The sequence below is a fragment of the Athene noctua genome, chromosome 14 (genome assembly GCF_965140245.1).
Source record: "Athene noctua chromosome 14, bAthNoc1.hap1.1, whole genome shotgun sequence".
NCBI lineage: Eukaryota > Metazoa > Chordata > Aves > Strigiformes > Strigidae > Athene > Athene noctua.
Genome location: NC_134050.1, coordinates 1,668,441 through 1,689,866, shown reverse-complemented (window position 1 = coordinate 1,689,866; position 21,426 = coordinate 1,668,441). Strand labels below are relative to the sequence as shown.

General features: G+C 41.2%; 1 protein-coding gene across 13 annotated transcripts in view; it reads right to left on the bottom strand.

The window, feature by feature from the left end:
• Positions 1–21,426, bottom strand: part of MICAL2 (microtubule associated monooxygenase, calponin and LIM domain containing 2) — a 128,666-nt gene that overhangs the window by 82,154 nt on the left and 25,086 nt on the right. For all 13 annotated transcript variants that reach the window (XR_012634544.1, XM_074918469.1, XM_074918475.1 and 10 more), the window contains exons 3-6: positions 3,478–3,685; positions 2,656–2,772; positions 1,439–1,540; positions 254–409 (exon numbers count right to left, since the gene is read on the bottom strand). Coding sequence is in view for 12 of the 13 variants with exons in the window: in XM_074918469.1 (XP_074774570.1) it covers positions 254–409; positions 1,439–1,540; positions 2,656–2,772; positions 3,478–3,685 (583 nt within the window). In the remaining variant the exon portion in view is untranslated. The remainder of the gene's footprint in view (positions 1–253; positions 410–1,438; positions 1,541–2,655; positions 2,773–3,477; positions 3,686–21,426) is intronic.

Here is a 21,426-nt window from a genome sequence, read left to right as displayed (position 1 = left end):
AAATTTAAACACTAAAACAATCTATGATGTGGCAACACCCAAGCTAAAAAGAAATCCCACTGTACCATAAATGGACACTTCCATCTCCAAGATTCTGACATCAACATCGTTTTATCACCTCCTGGTTTATTTTTTTAAAAATATACAATAAATTTAAATTGATGTTAGTAGGAAGAGAAGGGTGGCCTGGCACATAAGGAGTTCCTCTACTGCCTCTTGTATTTGGTTGTGGAAAAAATGAGGATGCACCCACCCGTTTCCTCTTTAAGGTCCTGGAAGAACTTCTGATTGAAGATGAAAGCAACACCACTAATTTCTTCTACCTTGGCTTCTGCAGTCGTATTTCTGTTTATAAAATTGGCAGTGATAGCTATGGCCAGCTTTCCACGAAACTCCTTCCTCCTGAAACCTGATAAACAAAGAAAAGAACTAAAAACACTAGAAACTTCAAATTGGACTTTCAGGGAGGGTCAGCTCAAGGCAGTTTGATCTCTTTCCTATGTCTAGTCCTACACTTCAAACAACACACCATCACCAGTTTCCATTATTCCTCCAAAAGTCCCTGGAATGCAAAGAGTCTCTTCTCCCAAATTCCAGCTGCAAAGCTAGAGCTGTACAGCATTCAAGATAAAGTCTCATTAAAAAAAAAAGCTCAGGAGGGGAACGATGGGAAGAAGTCGAACATAGGAAGAAGGACAAATGATGACTAAAGAAAAACAGATTAGAAATAGAGCAGATCAAATTTAATGGAGGAAAACATTCTTAACATACTAAATAGCAAATAAGATTTTTGTTATATAGGTGGTAAAGAGCTTATGGAAAAAACATGCAAGAGATCAGCAGTCAAAAGCAGCAGAGAAAGAAAAACAGAAACCTCCAAACCAGTGTGTAGGTGTGAACACTACCAGCTAACAAGGTTTTTCAAAGATTTTAGGAGTTGAAAAATATTCAGTGGCTTAACTGTTACATTTCCAAGGTGAGACTGACTGTGAAGTATCCAAACTAACTGCTCCTTAAGTTAAATCACCTCTGTAAGAGAGCCTTTGTTAAATACCTGGCGGTCACGTTTTGTTCATTAGTTCAAACACACAGTGCAAATTTAGGGCACAACAGCAAAGACTATGCAATTCCTGACATGTATCTTGTCAGCCTCCTTAAAGTTAAGTCATCATATAATTACTTAATCTTGAAGCAAGCCCAATGACATCATGACGCTTTCTGTAGGCAACGCAGATACACAGTACTGAGAATCAGAGATGACATGAAATTTCTTCATTTTGAGCTACAACTTAACAACAGAAGCAGAAAATATCACATAAAAAAATAGTTTCAACACAGACTTCATTGGATTGAAAGGTAGCCTGTTGCTTTGCATCCTCCTTTCCGATCTTCCAAAATACCCTAAAGGCTGTAATGCTAAAAGCACACATTCACCTACCTTCTAATGTGTTCCTGCGGCCATCTGCACCAATAATAACATCAAATTCATACTCTGACAAAGGGTGATCCACAGGGAGAAATTCAGCCCTCCAACCTATCTCTGAAAACACAGAGAATAATATTTATTCACTCTTCAGTAATACAACGAAGAAGTGATTTCAGAGTCTGGAGACAGGGCATTAAGATCAACGGCCCATTTCTCATTCAAACAGAGCTGGATTCTGCCTCAGTTTGATGCAGGGAGGTTCTGCTGCAGTCAAAGATACATTCAGGTTAAATTAGAGAGGTGTCAAACTTGCAAACTGACAATAAAAAATAGAAGCCTTCATTTATATCAGCTAATGCACTAAACTTCTTCTGAGACCCATATCACAAGAATATGCTTAAGCACTTCATTCCCACAGAAACAGCCCCACAACCACCTCATCAGGACAGTACATACATGTGGGAACAGCAAGGCAGGGCTGGGTTTTAAAAGAAGAAAAATAGCATTCCATTATCAATACTTTTGTCTTCTAAATAGAAATTAAACAGAAGCACACTCACAAAGCTAAATTTAATATTTGCATTAACACAAAGCTGATTATGTGAACATGCTTGTATTGTCTGTATTTAAAGTTACATGTTTTCACTACGTAATATATTTATCCTGCTGTCACTATACGGCCATTTAAAGAGAGATAGCACATTATTTTAATTAAAGTAAAATTTAAAAATATCCTATTGCTACACCCTAAATATTAATCTTTTTTAAAAAATAGGAAAAAAAGAGAGAAATCTTTCTCTATTTTATTTAAAAACCTTGCATACGATGGCTGATAAGACTCTGTGTGCCAGTGGGAGCTGTATCAAATGTGAAAGCAAAATGAGGCCCAGGGAGTTTAATCCATCCTCAATATTTATGTTATCAATCAAAAATTGTTTTTGCAAGAAGATACCAAAGAGCCACACCAGACTCCCTACAAAACCTCAAACGCATGCCAGAAGGCACAGTGCAAAACCTCAACTTCTCAGACTGGGTTGTATCTTAAGAATTATCAGTGCTCTATCACAATGACACTTATCATGCGTATGAGTGCATACAGCAAACCTAGCTGAATACGGGCAAAAAGCCCCTATTTTTTAAATAGAATTCAGCTACCTTGAAGGATTCCACATAAAGCCTGACATGGAAAGAAGTTACTGTGAACAGAACTACATTATGATAAACAATACTTTGGTTTTCTTGATCTTCGGGAGGTTCCAGGACTTTAACGAATTCTAGATTCACATGGATTTCAACTCCTAGTATGAGTGCAACTTTGAAGAGGATGAGTTGAAGTTGTCGAATACCTGTAGACAGCAAGTAACAAAGATCAACTGAATGTGTAAGTAATCACAGCTGCTACCAGTATGCCACCCAACAGATACTCACTGTCCGCACAAGCGTGCGGCATTACTATTTCCCATACTGTGATGAATGCAAATGTAGCAACCACCACAGCATGTTGTTCTCTTCCATCTCATTTTCCTCTTGCAGCACAATCTCATAAGTAATAAAATTTATTTCAGTCAGTTTCTTAGGATATTTTTTGAGAGCTTTCCTTCCTAATGATATTTAAAGGATCTGTTAAACAGTATGTTGACCATTTTAGGACAGAAAATTTTACAGCATATTTCCCTGTATGTATTGTTATATAAAATATGAATATATAATTATATAAATATAAAATATGAAAATAAGTATTATCACTTTTGTATATTTTCTCATTAAGGGTTGTGTCTACCCTCAAATATCAGTATTCTTCATACTTCGTATCATAACAAAAACCTACTGTTTAACAAATCCAGACTAACAAAAAAAGCTGCTCCATAAGACTGCCATTTGTTCAACTGCCATTTCGTTTAAGTGAGACCATTTTTTCCCTCTGTGTGCATGCACGCACTTGCACGTGTTTAAGGCAGATGAGCTTTCTGCCAAGTCAGAAAAGTTTCCATTGATCTTCTGACTTCAGTATACCTCCTATCTGAACAGTGCCCATGCCCTCAGATACTTACTGATGTGATCAATAGATCCTGCACAGAATTTTCCATAAAATTTCTTTGCTCCCAGACCCCGAAGGTCGTGGATTGTAAACGGCCAGAGATGCAATACATTGTTTCTTGAAAAAGTGTCCCGCTTCTCCACGATGACAACTTTGGCTCCCAGGAAGGCAAGTTCTATGGCAGTCCGCAAGCCACATGGGCCACCTCCAATAATTAAACACTAGCAGAGGAAAGAAGGAGTCTTACACAGGGTTTTGTATTGACTTGCACACAGTTTAACTTACTCTATTAGTACAACTCGACGTTCAACTGGACTTAGGCTACTGAGAGTGTGTTCAAGTCATCTATTTAAATCAATAAACAATTAAATTTTGTTTGTATGTGGCATTCAGTCAATTTATACAAGAGGATAAACTGTGCTCCGTGCAGACACAAAAACATCTGATAGAAAGATGTAAGAGAAGAAACAGCAAAAAGCCAAACACTTTTGAGCATCTTCTTGTACATTTCTAACTCACATTTAGTGTTTCAAAAGAGATTGCAGTAAACAGGATTACAGCTACATAAAAAGGAAGGGAAAGGAAATAAGTGGTCTTGGTGGAGGCTTTTTTTGTTTTAAAGAGGAAACTGGTGTACATTTGCTAGGCTTGTTATACAAATCTATGATAAGCCAGTAGTCTTATTACAGTACTAGTTACTCTCAAGAGAGAGCATCTCCTGAATCTAACAGCCTAGCTCACTACTGCTGTGAAGCAGGGCTTCTCAAAAGCAGTCAGCACACTTGTCCTGCTACACCAGCGCTGGGGAACTTGGCCTCTCCTACTCCATTTCACCCAGTGCTCAACATTCTCACATTCAGGACAATCACATTTTAGGAGCTTAAATCTAAGTCTGAGCATCCTCAGAAGAGCTGCTCCAGAAATGATTACAGAGAATTCCTGCCCAAATGTTAGCTGGCAGCTGTAAGTTTTCATAGACAAGCAAGCAGAGGATTTCCAGAAAGCAAAATACTTAAACCCCAAGCATAGATAATGCTTACATTTTCCTACTGATTACTGAAAACTGATTAGAAACAGTCTTATAGCTGGACAACATCACTGTTCCAACCCTCCCCCTACAACACAGCCCCCCCAGGCCCAAAGGCCCCGGACCCCACAGAGCCTCCACAAAGGCTGTGCCATCAGTTCAAGCCCCAGGCTGGGGCAGGGAGAGAGGAGGTGGGCCTGAGCGGAGGGCAGAGCTCAGGCTGCAAAGCCGAGCTGTGCTGCGTTGCAAATCCAAGGCCATTATCTCACCCGCCAGACACGCTCCCGTGTGTCCCGCACACGCAGCCAGACAGCGATTACAGCTTCAGAGCGAGCACGGGCTGAATCTGGAGGCTCCCTGCATACAAGCCTGGTTCCCATTACATTTCAATTTCATAAAATAGAGTCACTTATTTATTTTGGTTTGTTCATCATTTGTTTTCAAATTTAACGACTTAAGCAAAAATTATCTGGTGCTGATTTTTGTCCAACCCAAATGTAAAAGTGCAAATTTAAAAAAAAAAAAAAATAATTTGAATAAATTCCCAATGAAAGAAGAGATCCTTTGAGGTGCTTTTGCTTTGCTTTAAGCAAGTGTTTTATTAACTAGAAATGGTAAATAAGTTAGAAGTTAGGTTGTTGCATTAGCCACTTGGCTTTCTTCCTCTTAAAAGAACATGTTTATTTCATAATTCAGAAGAATACTCCTCACTGCATGCTAAATACTAAGAAAACATCAACAGATGTAATTATATAAAGGAGGAAAATAAAGTGCAGATGTTGCTGTGACTGAAGAGGATCACTGGTGGAGTCTGGGTCAGGTCTTTTCTGCACATGCTTGTTGTGATGAGCATGGGAACTCCGAGCTCTGACAAGTGACTGCCTTCACAGCTACACAGTTTTCCAGTTATGTTTAGCAAGCAGTCAAACATTTTACAAATAAAGACCATACATGGTTTGATAAGGTGGGGTTGGTTTTTTGGCTAACAAACTGTATTATATATAAATAAATGCAACTTTTTTAAAAAAAAGTCTTTTGAGATTTAGTCATAGTGGATCCTGCCAAGTAATAAAACCCACACAGAAAACACTGTTAGTTCCTCCTGGAGCTCTGCATCACAGTATGTTACAGTTTTAAGGAGGATTCTGCCCTTTCCCCTCCTCCTATCACCATTGACAAAATATCCCCCTAATTGCCTAGAGACACTGTGAAAAATGATTGTATATTTGTCATGATCCCTGGTTACCTTCCCTAAACATATTTATCTATGTCTCAGAACTATTTGTTTGATTTATTAAGGACACTTCCTGCTGGTGTGGAGCTACTCACACTTTGTCATCTTTTTTGAAACTTCTGGGGTCAAAACCAGCACAAAACCCTTGCAAAGGTAACTCTCGCTGTGTTTTATGTTCCCACCTTTTATTAAGGAAAGGGACCGTAGCACTGTCATGTCCTTGCCCCCCCTTCCAGCCCTCTACTTGCAAACAAAGTCATAGGAGAAGCCTCCTTGTAGTCAGCCTAGAACAAGCCCTGAATGGCTTCCTATTTTCACCTCCTGTTACTCCAGTCTCCTGGCTCATCAGGGCCTGCTTCTGAAATTAATTTCTTGCAATTTAACAGAGATCGTGACAACTGACATCGCATAAGGAAGTCTCAAATGATCAGTCCTGAAATGTAACAAACAGGGTTGGACAAATGCCAATAGTTTCTTGACATCCACATCGCCATTCACAGCTCAACTGTCTTTTAACAGTGCCAGACCACCTCCTAAAAAGGTAAAGGGTAACTTGACTTCTCAAACTATCTTCTACTATTTATTCACAGTGACAGTGGCTGAAGACGCCTGACTAGGAGCTTTTTGCGTATTTCTTGTTCAGGCTGGAAATGATGGGAGAAGGATTTGTATAGATTACAGGGCAGTTTATCTAAGAGTAAGATCACAACTAGACTTCTGTGACCTGCCTGAAGAATCAGAATCACATAGCAGGCTATAACCTGTTGTACTACCAAGAGTATATTGTGTTAGAGCAAGACAGCAATACTGAGAGAAGGCATTTTTCTCAGTGAAAACCTCATAGGCTAAAGAGCTGATCGTCTGCCTGCAAATGTATGTAAATACTTCCTATCAGATCCAAAGCTTCGTTAAATCTAACACACTCCTCACGAACAGCACCCATGTTACGACGAGACAGGAGCAGGCAGAAATACAGAAAGAATAAATGAGGATGGAGAAAACAGCACAGTTGGGCATTCACATGGCAGATGAAAGCATGTGATTTTTAAAATGCCAATTTTCCTCCTTTATCCTTGATGAAAATAATCTATCTTTGCATATATTTTATCCAAAGATCTTATAAATACTTAAAATATTGAGCACACGTCTTGTAGAAGAGGAAACACACGCCCTGAGGAAGGGAGCTGCGGCAAGGGCTCAGCTTGTCTCCCGGCCCTGACCGCAGCCCAGCGCTGTGCCTGCCACCTCCCCAGCCAGGGGGGGAAAGCCGGGTGTCACCAACACCCCACAGCCCCAGGCACAGCCCCCTCACCGTGCTCCAGCCCCCCCGGCAACAGCTCCGCCTAACATTACATACAGAAAACCTCCTGCACCAAACGCCTGCTACGCAGTGACTGGCAGTACTGAAGAGACTGCCCGTAAGGACCAACTCCTACTGCAAGGCTCACCACGAGGACTCTTCATGAGAATTTTATGTGAGCTAAATTCACCTACTCTTCTTGAGAATATCCTCGATATGAGTTACTGATTACAATAAATGTGACAATGAAGATCTTACACTTATGATGTAAATTATCACAGGCAGACAGGCATGCTGGTTTGAGTTAAACTTCTACAAGAGCATTTTTAGAATACCAGTTACAAAATTCCCACTGAAGAGGACTAATGCAAGTTTACAGGACAGTAATAGTTGCCTAGTGACAAACTTAGGAGTAGTTCAGTTTAAAATTTTAAATATTAAGTAAAGCATGGAAATTTTTGTGCTTCAAAATAAAACTGTAATAAGCCCATACACATTTTATAAAAGTTGTCTACTTAAGTTGCTGAGTAAATACTATGTTTCCACAGTACTGTTAAAAAGTACTGTACTAAAAGATAATTATTTATTTCTGTATAGATCTTGTCCCACACTATAACCAAGCGCGCTCTTTGTTGCATGATTTATCTTTAGACTGAAATAGAGCAGAAACTTCATATATTTTTTTTCCCCAGTACAATTACAAGATATCAGAAAATTTCACTTATAATAATATAAACATACATGGCATTTGCTAAGTTTCATAAGCTTGGTTCTACTGAAAGGTCAATCTGACTGTAAGAGATGCTACTTTCTCTCTATTTGTGTGTTTAAGAATGGCAGTGCCTTGAAAGTCTCCAGAAAATGTTTCTATACTGAATAAGAGCACTTACTGCTGAGCTAAATCTAAGTACAAGTTACCTCTCCAAAAGCAGAATCACTTTTGTGCCAGGTGCAGGTTTTTGATACGATCTCCTGTATATAACCTACAAATAGAAGGGGAGGAAAGGGCGAGAGGGATGCTAAGCAGGGGCCTCTTGCAACTCCTCCCGTCCCCTGCTATTAAATCGGCAGCCTGTGAATCCAGACACCTATATCCCATTCTGGAAAAACCATACACAGTCTAACAGCTGAGAATTTGCAGAATGCCTCCATTGGTTTTCACACAGTCAAGTAAGCTTACAGAAACAGCTGAGGTTTTGAGAGCAAGAGGGGGAGAACAAGAATACTAGCACTGTGTTGAACAAAAGATAATGACCACAACGACCTAGTCACAAAGATATCATTCACTTTAATAAATGAAAGACAGAATCTACTCATTGAGTTTGAAAAATGTAAAAAAACCCACATTAGCTCTTGGCATTTACGTGCTCACGGTCAAGGAACCTACAAGGCGGTAGCAGCATGTGGGCAGGGGATGCAACCAAAGAGCATGTCTTTGCACAGTTAAGAAGAGACAAATCCTGTTGTAGCTCAATGCATTACACAGCATCATCCAACTCTAAATCCCTCACTCCTCTCCCACCCAAGGTACCCAACCATTAAATTAGTCCTGGAAAATAAAAGTATGTTCAATTACGATTCACTCCCCATGTGTTCTTGGGATGAAGACAGAAGCCACTATCACGACAGGAATTCATGATTTTCTCATTTCTGCCTTTCAGCTGATTTGGAGGTGAAAAAGAGGAGATTAATTTTAGACTCCAGCTCAACAGCAACGGGAGAGACACAGAGATACCCTTTGCTGTCTTAACGCACGCCATATCAGAAGCACCACTTCTACTCTTCAGTGGAAATGCACACATATACCAGTGAAAAAAATAGTGAAAACCATCTGCCTAAATTATTTAACTTCCTTCAACTTGCATGTAATATTTACCCAAATCACCACTTGGAAATTAAAACCTACAGGAGCAGATCATGCTGCTAGAAACGAGCCTTTCCCCAGGTGCCTCGAAGCTGCTGGCAGGTGCTGCCGGTGCCCCACGGCCGTGGGCCTCCCCACAGCAACAGGAGGCTCTGCCCACACCCGGACAGCCTGCAGGACGCAGAGAGCAGAATGCTTTGCCTTCCCATGGCACACACTCTCCCATCATCTGCTCTGGGCCTCAGGTGTGTCCATGGCCACAGCCACCAGCTCCAGGGCTCCAGAGCAGCCCCGGCCTTCACGCAGCGCCCACAGCGACAGGGAGGCACCAAGGGTTCATTTCACTGACTCCACAGCGTTACATCCTACGTGGATTTGGGCAAGCGTTATTCACGATAGGGCTAAATGTGATGCAGCACGAGATAGGCACAAAATGTAATGAAACAACACATTTTCTGGATCAGCAATGACTGTTTTCCTGGAAAGGCTCCAAAGAGAAACAGCTGCATAAGCAGCTAAGGCAGACAGCTACCAGAAGCTGCAGCGGGAAGCTCTCCCCACCACGCTTTTCCCTTCATCCCCTTTACTAGACATGAAAACGCTTCTGGCAAAAATAGGACTGCTCAGTAGGACATTCCTGACTTACAGTTCATTTTGCATTTGTAGTCTCAGATTTTTTCACATAAATTCATTGATAGCCACTGGATACAACAGTGCAGTAAAACGTACCCTGAACCCACTGAACAGCCAATAGAGTTTTTAAACTTTGAAACATTATAATTGAAGTCGCTGAAAAATAAAATTCCATATGCCACTTCAGATGTTAAAATGTCAAGAGCTAAAGTTTTATTTTAAAAAAATATATAAAGAAAAAAGGTTACTCTCACAATAGGCATGACACATTTTGTCAATCTAAGATGCAAATCCAATCTTGCTACAGCCCTGGTCTACCAAAGCACTGCAATATATCATTGCTCTCCTAAATTCAACAACCCTATTCAGGTCCTCGCTGCTTCTCCAGACAAAGTCCCCTGTGCAAAGTGCTTGTCGTCATCTTTTCTACAAACCAGCCCATCCACCAGCACCAACGAAGCACGTGTCGCTATAAAATAACTGTTACCAGACACGTTAGAGCTACATGAGTACAGCACTCTCCTGACAGGAACATGCCCTTCATTGCATGAGACAATTGTACTCATTGCCTGCTGCCTGACTTGAACACTGCTACACCCATACAACTGGTTTTACTAAAAGGCAACTGAACATGACCCTGACGAGAACAGCACTAACTGTAGCTAAATACAACAGTGATTTGGAAGGTGTCCATTCAACTACATACCTACACAGAAAAGGAACAGTGCCAATCTAAAACAAAGATTTTTTTTCTTCATTTTTAGAAAGAGGCCAGATACCAAAAACATATACCCAAAATTTCTGTGGTTAACAGATCTATACTACATGCAAATATTAAAAGCGGAAAAAAACCCTAATTCTTCCATCAAAGGAAGGTGGAGAAGGTGGTATAGGAGCTAATTAAACTCACCCTACAAAAATTAAGTGATCATTAAAAGCCTCTTTTCCTCTATTATACTATGTTTTATGAGCTCCTTATAAAGTTAGTAAGGTTTAAAATGTTTCATTTGACAAAAATAACACTCAGTTATTTTAATGTATTTTAATGAGAGGTCCTAACTCTCCAAAGGGTTATGTGAACACTACTTAAATGCATTACAGATAGTTCCAAATTCTACCTTAAAATATTAGTAAGACTAGCTGGATCTTGCTGAACAGAGATTTTTGGAGAGTAAACAGCACATAAATACCACTGTTGGGGAAGCTCAAAGGCAGCTGGGAACAGCGAGGCTCACGCACGCCTGACACTGCCGGCGCAGGAAGCGCATCATGACGAGGCCTCCTCTGCTTTCCATCCCCCAGTGTTTTACCCTTCGCACTCCCACCTAAGCACACGTGCAGCACCTGTACTGGCAATTGGCAAAAATGAAGACATTATTATTTTTCTTCTTAAAACACCGTATCATGGATTTGGGGCTACCTAATCCAGGCTGGGTTTGGACAGAGCTCTTTCCCCAGCTCCACACCCTGCAGTTGCTGCACTCGCAGCTGGACGTGGCATAATCCAGGGATCAGAGGATCTATCTTTGCTGCTGTCCTGTTTTATTGGGTCAAAATGCCAGAAGTGAAACATTAGTACATTTACTGCATTCATTTGGCTCATCTTTACTGGTTTTTTTTTTCCTCTTCTTTTGGAAGATAAGCTTCTGCATGGAAAAAAACACATGCCTTCATTTTTCCTGGATGAATTTGGACACACTTGTCCATCCATCCCCTCTCAGATATGTGTACTAATATTAGATTTGCATATAAAAACCTTTCCATAGTTTGAAATTAAAACAATGGTATGAAAGACATCTGAAACTTATAGTCTGCTATGCAACACATTAAAAGAAAGGCTGTGTGCATTTAGTGTTCTAGAAGGTTAAGAGCTCCTTGGTTGATGCACCAAAGCTGTCAGGACTTTATCTGGAGCTTTTCTAAAGAGCTCTCTCAATTGGTCATATTTAAATATGTTGACTTGATCTCAGAGATTTTATAATTTTAAAAAGTAACTTTTTTAAAAAAATTGCGATTGGTAGACATAATACAGAAAACTACCTCTAGAAACTTTCCGTTCCCTTGCACTAGTTATAGTTATCTGAAGGAAACCTGCATACATCATCTTACAAGAAATGTTATACTATTTTTAATAAAGATTATCCACCAGAAATCAGGCAAGTACTTTAATCCAAAAAACTCCTTAATGAAGCACAAAATGAACCCTCTAACACCCTTTGGAATTAAGAGCATATTTTCCATTTGCTTACCTGTCTTTCACTGTAATCAAAATGGGAAAAAAAAACCCACACCCAAAAACCACAAGAGATTTCCTTCTTTTATTTTTTTTTTGGCCAGTTGCTTAAACAATCAAAATGAAAACAAGATAAACTTTGCAGAAAGAATGTTGCCTGACTGTCCTGGTCATGAATAGGGTTGGCAGCATTTATGTACTTTTTTTTTTGTAGGGTTACACCTGTCGTACTGAGATGATGCTTTAAGGCTATCCTTATAAAAATATCAGAAAAACCACCCCAAAATAAAACCATGAAACAAAACAACTCAGCCAGAAATGGAGAACTGGTGAGGAACAGAGATGAAACAAAGGCACCAAGAGCTTCACCTCTGGGCACAGCAGAGACAGATCCTCGAGCCTTGAAAGCCTTGGGAGTAGTGACACTCGTGAGATCACGACTGCAGGAAAATAACTAATCCTCTACCTGGTTTCAGGGTAGGGGCTGACCAGACATAAAGGACTCGTCTACAGACCCATCCTTTATGGCATCCAAAGCACACAGGTAAGCTGGTCAACAACCACAGGTTTGCTAAAGGAAGAAGTTAGTAATATGCTTTAAAAAACCCAACAAACCACTGTAGCTACAGCCTGGTCTGTAAACAGGTGAAATACTACACTGAACCTACAATTTTTGACTCAAATCAGCTAAGCTTTCTCTTAGAAATTGTGTTTTTGAAGTAAGTGGTGAGTCAAGTTATTTCAAGGTCATTTCACAGAAAATTTTAAAATATATTCTAGAATCAATTTCTGTATTAGGTGAATTATTAACCAATATCCAATTAAAACTTGGCTTTTAGAAGCCAGTACTGGGTAAATGAGCCCATACAGAACTAGCCATCAGGTCAGAGACAGAATCCAGATATTTTTATTATTATTCATTTTTAAAGAGCCGAATCATTTAATCCCATCATTTCTAACTTTCCTAAGCAGATGACTGTATGGCAGTGTATGACAGCTACAGCCCACCTCAGAATGCAATGCCTACAAGGCAGCAGCAATTCCGGGCTCTTGGAGTTTATTTTCTCCCAGCTCATTACAGTCTTCAAAACCACTGCCTTTTGCCGTGCTAGAATTGACAGCCACTTACCTGGCAAAGCCAAATACAGCTCCAAAGAGTGATAACCTGATTTCCCCCCCCCCCCCCCCCCGCAGTTTATTCAACTGGTCATTTGCATATACCAGTTTACCAGGAGTAGACAATGCTTCTACTTTTTACATTTTTATTTACAATTTGAAAACACTAGGAACTGACCAAGCAGCACTTCTTAGCAATATTGGCATCTGATAGCATCAACAAGCAAGATGCACTTGAACAGTTCAAACAATTAGAAAATTTATCTTTAGCGTAACATTTTTTAGGAAGGTTTCTGATAGCAGAGAAAGCTAGACTTGTACAAAGCAAACAAACCAGGCTGCTGGTATGATGGCATATGACACAGCAAAAAATAGATTTCAGCACCTCCAGTTCTTATTTCCAAAACCTTCATGGCTGGAAAAAAGGTACATAATAGCCCTTACTTACCAAAGGAAAGTCTTGAAAAATAAAAGTTATTAAGAAGGTGAAAAACATATGAAAGAGAGCATGCTTCAAAAAGAGGGGCAGAGAGTTGGAAACATAAATTTGGCAGCAAATTGCACATCACAAGGTGTAAGTCTCCGACACAACAGAGGGAGGATAAGCACACATAGAAGATCAGTGTTTATTTACACGGCCACGTATTAATGACTCTGTTTTCACATTCCAGCCAGGGTGAAATTCAGATGGTGGCACCTGCCTCAACAACTCCGGCTGTGCTCGTTCTGCCACTGCCAGGGCTGTATCTGCCTGACAGGCAGAGACCTTCCTGGCCCAGATGCCTACGGCCAAGCAGGAGCTGGAGCGAGCCAGCCCCCGGCCAGCCAGGCAGCAGCGAGCAGCCCAGCACTCACAGCAGCGCCCCCTGCCAGGAAGGGCTTCGGACCCTATGGCATTATTTCCTACCCCGCTAAAAAAACAAACTAGAGATAAAGGAAATAAAAAAAATCTGAGAGAAATGCCTTTGCCTTCCACGGAGTGCTTGCTGATCAGCATAACTTGTTATTAATGCTCTGGGTGTGTAGCCCTTAGCAGGAAGCTCACTACCATCTCAGTGTTTTCTACTCTGAGTTGCAGTTTACCCTGGGGCAGTTGTTTTATCCGAATTGTAAATCCAGTGAGGATGGCAGAGAGTACAGGCAGGACGGGCAGGCGGACACCACTCGCAGAGGGGAGTATGTGCTGTTGCACAGGTCCTTTTAAAGCTGCTCCTGTAACTTACTCAAAGGGGCACTGGAAGTAAACAGCACAAGACTAATTCAAAGTGTGGCATAACCACATGGTTCCTTCTAAGGTAGTATCTTAGTCAAATAAACAAATCCAGAGAGTGATGCAAGACAAGAAAAACAGTATCTCTCGGTTGGTTTCTTAAGCAGAAACAGGCACAACCTTGGGAAACACAAGCTGTTCTTCAGGGCTGAAACAGGAGCAGCAAATTAATCAGAATTTGAAAAACAAAATCAGAATTTGATCTAGCAGTGTTAGCCAGACTACTAAAGAGAGAAGGAAAATTGAATAACAGTCCAGGTCCTCCTTCAGGTAGCTATGTAGTGTTCCTCTTTGGGTCTTCTCTGACACAGATGAGGTGAAGGTATTTTAAGCCTCTGCTACAGGTCATGTTCTCCAAACCTCTGACTGCTCTTTCTGCTCTGCTCTGGACTTGCTCTAGTTCATCTGTCTCTTGATTATAACATATACTTCCAAATGGGCAAAATATTTCAGCTGGGTTTTCATCTGCACCAGCTAAATGGAAAGGAGCCCACGCCAGTCTCCAACACCACAGGCCTCCTTCGGCAGGTTCCTGGGATCAGCTCCCCCTGGGCCAGCTCTACACATGGACTCAGCCGTTGTGTGGGGACCATTATAAGCACCAGATCATTCTCCTCAGCATATTCCCAGTTTTCTCTGGGTGTTGCACTCCTCCATTAGAAAGGTCATAATTCTGTAGTGGCTTTTAGAAATTTCATCCTCTTGATCTCAGACCATTTTTTCAACTTTTCAAGATTTTTAAAAAATTCTAATCCCGCATTTCAAAGCGCTTGCAGCTCATTCCAGTTTGGTTATGTCTGCACCTCCTCAATCCAGCACCCAGAGTTTTAATAAGCATGACAAGTACCACTGAATCACCGAAATCCCACTAATGCATTTCCCCAGTCTGACAGCATACTATTCTAGCATCCCTGTAAGGACAGTTCTTTAGCTGCCTGTGTGACATAACGCAATGTAAACTGCATTTATAAGTTAGCTTGTTAAAGCAAGAGCTCTGTGAAGGTCAAATCAAAATGGCAATTTCTGCTTCCTTCAGACATGCTGGGCCAGTGCCTTTGTAAAGGAGGAAGATACCTGTATATCTGGTTGTAGCGTTCACAGTCAATGCAAGATGTCACCATTACCCACTCCATCCCTCATCTCCCAGGCAGTTAGTGTAACAGCCCCTCATGTATTTCTAATTTAAAACTTATGTAGATGTGAGGTACAGCTCTTCTGTTAGCTGAAATGATGTAACACTTGCCCTTTTCTCTGCCATCACCAGGACCCAGAACAAAACCAAGGCCCATTTGGGTACCTGCCAGACTCACAGTTCTGGAAAATTTGAAGTAAAATGTGACCAGCTGCTGGGACAACAGCTCTCCTTGTGAATGCTTTTTCACCACAGATCTCTCCCGCTGCCAGGTTTGTTTCAAAACACAGCTTAAACTCACCCAAACATTCCCAACCTGAGGAAAAGGTTAAAAGACTAAAGAGTTAGAAAACTGTAATAATGTCACATTATGGTATAAACTCAGATTATTTTTCAACAAGCACTTTTCATCAGATATACAGGTTAAGGCAGAAATATCCTAGAGTCCTGAAATGGCAACAGGTGTCTAGGTTAGTTTGCAGAAACCTGGCTGCAGACACGAACAGATTCTGTGTGTAAGCATAGACATGGTAGGGAATGTGGGAATTTTGAGAAGTGACCGGCATAAAATAATCCACCTTTACACTGTAGCAGATAAAGCAAAACAAATTAACCTAATTTCAAGGGCATTAAAAGGGAATTTCTACTTAGTCTTTACAATAGATCCCAGCTAAACTTTTTTTTCCACCATCAACTCCATCACTGTTAAGGCTTTTTAGAGAGAAATGCCAATAGAAATCCTGTTGTTTCCTTAAGAAAATCAGCTTCTACTAAAGTATCTTGCATTTTCACTTCTTACACAGCATCTTAGAACTATGGTGTTTTATGTTCTACCAGAAGTTATATTAAAAGCTATCTGCGCAGATATCTAAACCAGAAAATAATGTAGATTTGTCAGCAGAAAGAGGAAAGGGAGCAACCACATCCCCAAAAGCCCAGTTCTCAGGACAGACATGGGAACCTTGGGAAGGACCTGATCTGTAGGAGACAGGAAATTGCCTTATTGTCTGAAATCTGGTTTTTAGCAGCCAAGTGTTAAATCACTCCTTGGTAGCAAAAGTTCTGTATTTCCTCACTTATCAGTACACAAACATTACCAGAGCGAAGCTGGGAACACAGTTAACAACAAAGCCCTGACCACATCTGGCACCATGGGGGCCTCTCTGAAGGCAGGAGACGGGCCTGAGCCGAGCAAAGCTTCGGCGTGGGCTGGAGCCCCCACGGCCCCCTGGACACGTGTGGACGGACACACAGCCCCACAAAGCCCGAAGCACTGCAAAGCCACGGTTATGGGAAGACACACCCCATCATAACCTTTTGCTTCAAACTTAATTAAGCCACTTGCGGTGACAACAGTCGCGTTTTGTGTGAAAGTAACTGGGAGTCACTCCCTGGGGGAATCTTTATTAAATATCTAGGAAATCAGGTCAGGGTGGGACAGTTCCCTTCTGTTGATTTCTTGCAAAGTCATTAAGCAAGGGACAGAGAAACAGCACGGTGCAGTTAAAGTACAGATGTAAAGCTACTGCTACGTTGCAAGCCAAAAATTTTAAAACTCCCAAATGCCTGAAAAATCTTATTTAGGCTGTTTGATTATGTTACTTTGGCCAGGCTTCATTGCTTTTCATGACTGATAAATCTGAAAAATCATGTGTTTGAGGACACGTCTGTAGGATAATAAAGTGATTTCATTACCAAATCTCATGCCAAACATTTGCCTTTGCTGACGTAATTTGGCCCAATCTCAGTTTAAAACACTGCTCATAGAGTCAAATATTTTGTTTTGTTTCCAAAGAACCCTGTCTGCTGTGTGTCCTGTCATCACCCAAGCTTCTCCCCAGCCTCCCTCTAAAAATTCTTAGAGAAATGAATGCACAGACAATGTTCAACTGTGGCTTTACTGCGTGTCCATAGGCTATTTGCTGCTTCTCCCTTCAGGTCAAACAAATCTTCCTTAGCACTCATTCCCATCAGTCCTGTATCTTTTACTAATTTGAAATAACTCCGTAAAAGTTACTTATTAAAATTCTTAAAATAAATTTACAGTGGAAATCCACTGCAAGGCTTTAGGTGCCCTGTCCTAAAAGCAAAAGCAAAACACAGATACCAAAATAAACAGCCTGTCTTTCAAGTGTACCAAACACATCCAGGTGCCACTTAAAATGTCAGTAGAATGCGTGGTCCTTAATAACCTCAACATCTCAATACATTCTGGATTCTGCTTTCTAAGCACTGTGTGTTTGGATTTTAAAAAAAAGGCAGTTGAGTATCTTTTTGTGAAAAGTTACAACCTTTCATTCACTAAACTTCCTATAGTAAAACAGTCAACTTCTGGTTTTAAGTCTTATGACCTTCACAGGAATTTTATTACAATAAGAGAGTTAGCAATGCTATCTAATACATCTAAGATAAGCTTGGTGTGTTCATTATAAATTCTGATTATCAGGTTTGGAAATCTCCCCGCTTCAATTATTATTTTGAAGAGATTAGTATATCCAGCAAAAGATGGTCCATCTGGATACTTGCTCTTTATAGAATAAACAGGTTGAAGTTTTCATTACGGTAAGGATATTTTTGAGTTGGAGCACAACTGGCATTCCCTTCTTTCATCTTACAATTCAATTACCCTCTTCCCAAAAAATATTTGTCTCAAGGGACACAGTCACATCACTTGAACACACAAACTCACTGGCTTCTCTACCAGTATATACAAACCCGGCTGAAAATCCAAGTCACCTCTCAAGGATCAACTAATGCCAGCACTTCAGGAGGAAATGTAGCCACAATACCAGCAGGTTTATACATACTGGATTATTTGCTTAATTAAGAAACAAGTGTTTGTTTAGTGCTACAGAGGAAGGTGGAGAGAGGAAGACATCTAGAAACCAACCTGCCTCATCTACTGTGAGGGGCAAGACTGCAGATTAGGACGTTTGTAAACAACTGAGGACTGGTAGGAAGCCAATTTCTACCTAATAACAAGGAGGGAGACCTGGTATCCATCCACCCCTTATCCTGGCGATTACCCTACAGCTACGTAACATGGCAGCACCCAGCAAAGCCCAGGAGGGCTCTCCCCTTCTCAGCTCTGTGGAAGGAGAGCACCGGGCAAAGCAGGATCTATTAACCCCCAACGCACTCATCTGACAGCCTCTGGTAATGGCGACAACAGGACAAGGAGCGGAAGGGGTTTGGCAGATAAAGACTGTCCCGTTTTCTCATCGCGGGTACACCAGTGTGGTTAGCACAGGGAGACAGGGCTCAGAGCCAGTGCTGAGTCAGGCACAGAACCTCCAGGCTCCATCCCCACTTCTCACCCAGGGCTCCTCCCTGGCTGGCTCACACCTCGGCCCTCAACCCCTCCGCTCCCGGCGCCCTCAGCCACACGCTCCCTGTGATGCTGCCTCAGCTAAAGCACCACCCCAGGAGAGGAGCCCGTGGAGCCTTCCCTCCAGCTGAGGTGCCGATGCCACCCAGTCCAGGTAGGACTGACAGATGTGAAAAGAGCTGCTGAGTTTTTACGCAAGCCCTGGAAATGTGGGCATAAGTAATTTTAGAGTCATTCTCTTGCAATAAGTTTCCCAACAGGAATTTTTGGAAGGGAACTTAATCTGTTAGAAAACAAGCTTCAAAAGGCCAAGTCCAGGAATGAGGAAAACAAAGGAGGCCAACAAGGATAGAGTTCAAGATCATTTGTTTTTCAGGAACCCGTATTATATATATACACATATACCTACAAATGCACATACGTATGTATTTATATATGCAGCACTCAAAACTTAACTCAATTTTACTTATTTACTTTATGCCAACGTTGTCCAGATAGGCCTCAAAACCACTGCTCAGACTGTGAGCAGGAAAAAAAAAGTCCCCTGCCCAGGAACCGTGCCCAAGGTGGGGCCTACAAAAGAGACAATGCTTAGAAGACCAAAGCCATGCACAAGCACAAGGAATTTGCCACTGCCCTCCCCTCGAATGCACCACACCATCATCTGAAACCGGGTATATATACAGACAGAAATGGGTCTACCAAGGCAGCCGGCACTTACACAGTTGCACTTTAAACGAAGTTGCCTTAGTTCTCCTCAAGTGTAAGCATGGGTTTTGAAAAAATAGCATGCATGTTTGAGGGGGAAGACAACACCACATTTGCATGCTTTAGAGAATCAACACCTCCCTTCACAGTAAGTCTGGGATGTTTTCATGGGCAGTAATCTCTGCTCTCCTCAAGCATGAATCTACAGTCATGGGAGAGCCAGAATTTCAGGTGCACAGCATGAGCCAGGTCCTGCCCCCTGATACATAAACATGCATACCTCAAACACCAGTGGGAGCCTCATTTATATGTGCACATACATCTCTACCACACAGGTAAACTGCCAGTAAACCAAGGAAGAGTCTACTCCATACAGAAAGGTTCAAATCAATGCTTGGAGAAGTCACATATGGCTTTAAAAGGTTATTGAATACACTATGCAACTAGCTGGATGAATTCTTGTTCATCATCATATTATGTTTTGCATGTTCAGAAATTTGGAGAGACATTCAAACCATAGTATGGTGAACAACATATGTTAAACCTTTAATCTTCTGCAAGTGTCTAGCTACATTTCATTTCACGAAGAAACATATAATCATTACAGACTCCAAGCATGCTACTCTGCATTGAGTAGTAAAGGATGAAAAAGAGAAACTTTGCCAGGATAATAAAGCTGTGCTCTTTTTCTAGACATATTTGCAAAAATCACGGTATGATTACTAGAGTTTTGGCTACTTAGGACAGACTTCTGTTTTTCTGTAGTGCTGGTGAAGTGTGCAAATGCCAGCTCCAGCTGGCTCCACCTCTGAACAGTATTCCTTCCCATTTTACAAGTCTGTGATGGAACTGTATGTTTCATACTGATTTAACATACATACAGACTCCTACAGTTTCAAAAAAATGTTTTGTTTCTGCCCCAATTTTTGCATGTGCCTCTGCAGCACTTTGTTTTTTCTTCTGCAAAGAATTAGCAGGGAAATATAGTCCACAACAAGGCAACTCAAACAGAAGTGGCTTTGAACTGCTTGAAAATTGTTCAACTGCTTTTATTCATCCAGTTTAAAATCATATCATTGTAGAAACTTTGAAAGCCATATTTGGCAATGTTCTTCAAGAGCAGTTAAGACACAGGACTATTGTTATTTAGTTGGAGTGGAACATTCTCTATGTATAAAACTTGTGTGTATTGTAATGAGTAACTTAAGTGTGGCTGAACGGTTTATAAGCACAAAAATCAACAAGTACCGCATTCACCTCTTAAATAGTGTGCAAAAAAAAATAATGAACAGTTTTGGGGTGAGGCAGCAGGTTCTATCTCCTCCAAAGACGGGGAAGATTGCAAGGAGCCAGACAGATTGCAAAGCCCTATCTGAGAACTGTAAACTGCAGACTCAGCCACAGAGCTCATGGCCACAACCTCATACAAAGCCTTCAAGTCATTTTTTTTAAAATGATGCCTACTAGCAACCTTGGCTTTGTTTACAGAACTGCAATTGCTAAAATCCACTTAGCTCATTTTTTGATCCTGCTTTAACAAGTAAGATTTGTACTCAGGGCTGATCTACTTCAACCAGTCCCCAGGCAACTCCACAGAAGCGAGTGCTCTCAGGATTTAGCTTGCTAACTCCTGTTTGCCTGCTTCACTACTAAAAATGGTAGCTGGCATAACATGCAAGAAAGACAGAAACTTAAAATCACAAGTTGCACTGAAGGAAAATCATGGTATGTATATCGTAGGCTAATCTCTCTGCACTGACATTTTGGTTGGACTGCCAGCATTTCTGGGAATTCCTTATCTGTAAGTGGGGCAGTCAGAGTACAGCCCCACAATGATGAGGGAGTCCAGTCTTCTCTCAACATATCTCCTCTCATTCATGTCAGATAGGCTGTCAGAGCAGCCGGTGACTCACGTGTGAGGAATGTTTGGGAGATATCCCCGCAGAGCCCACAGACTGTGGCTCCTGCTTTCGTTCGCAGCGATCTGAAGATTCGTGTTTCGCCCCTTAAATCAGCGATGACACAGCCAAGTGCAGGTCTGTGCTTGGCCCAGGCTCATAACGAACATCTACAAGTATTTCACAGAATATCTACATGCACAGTATTCACATACAGAC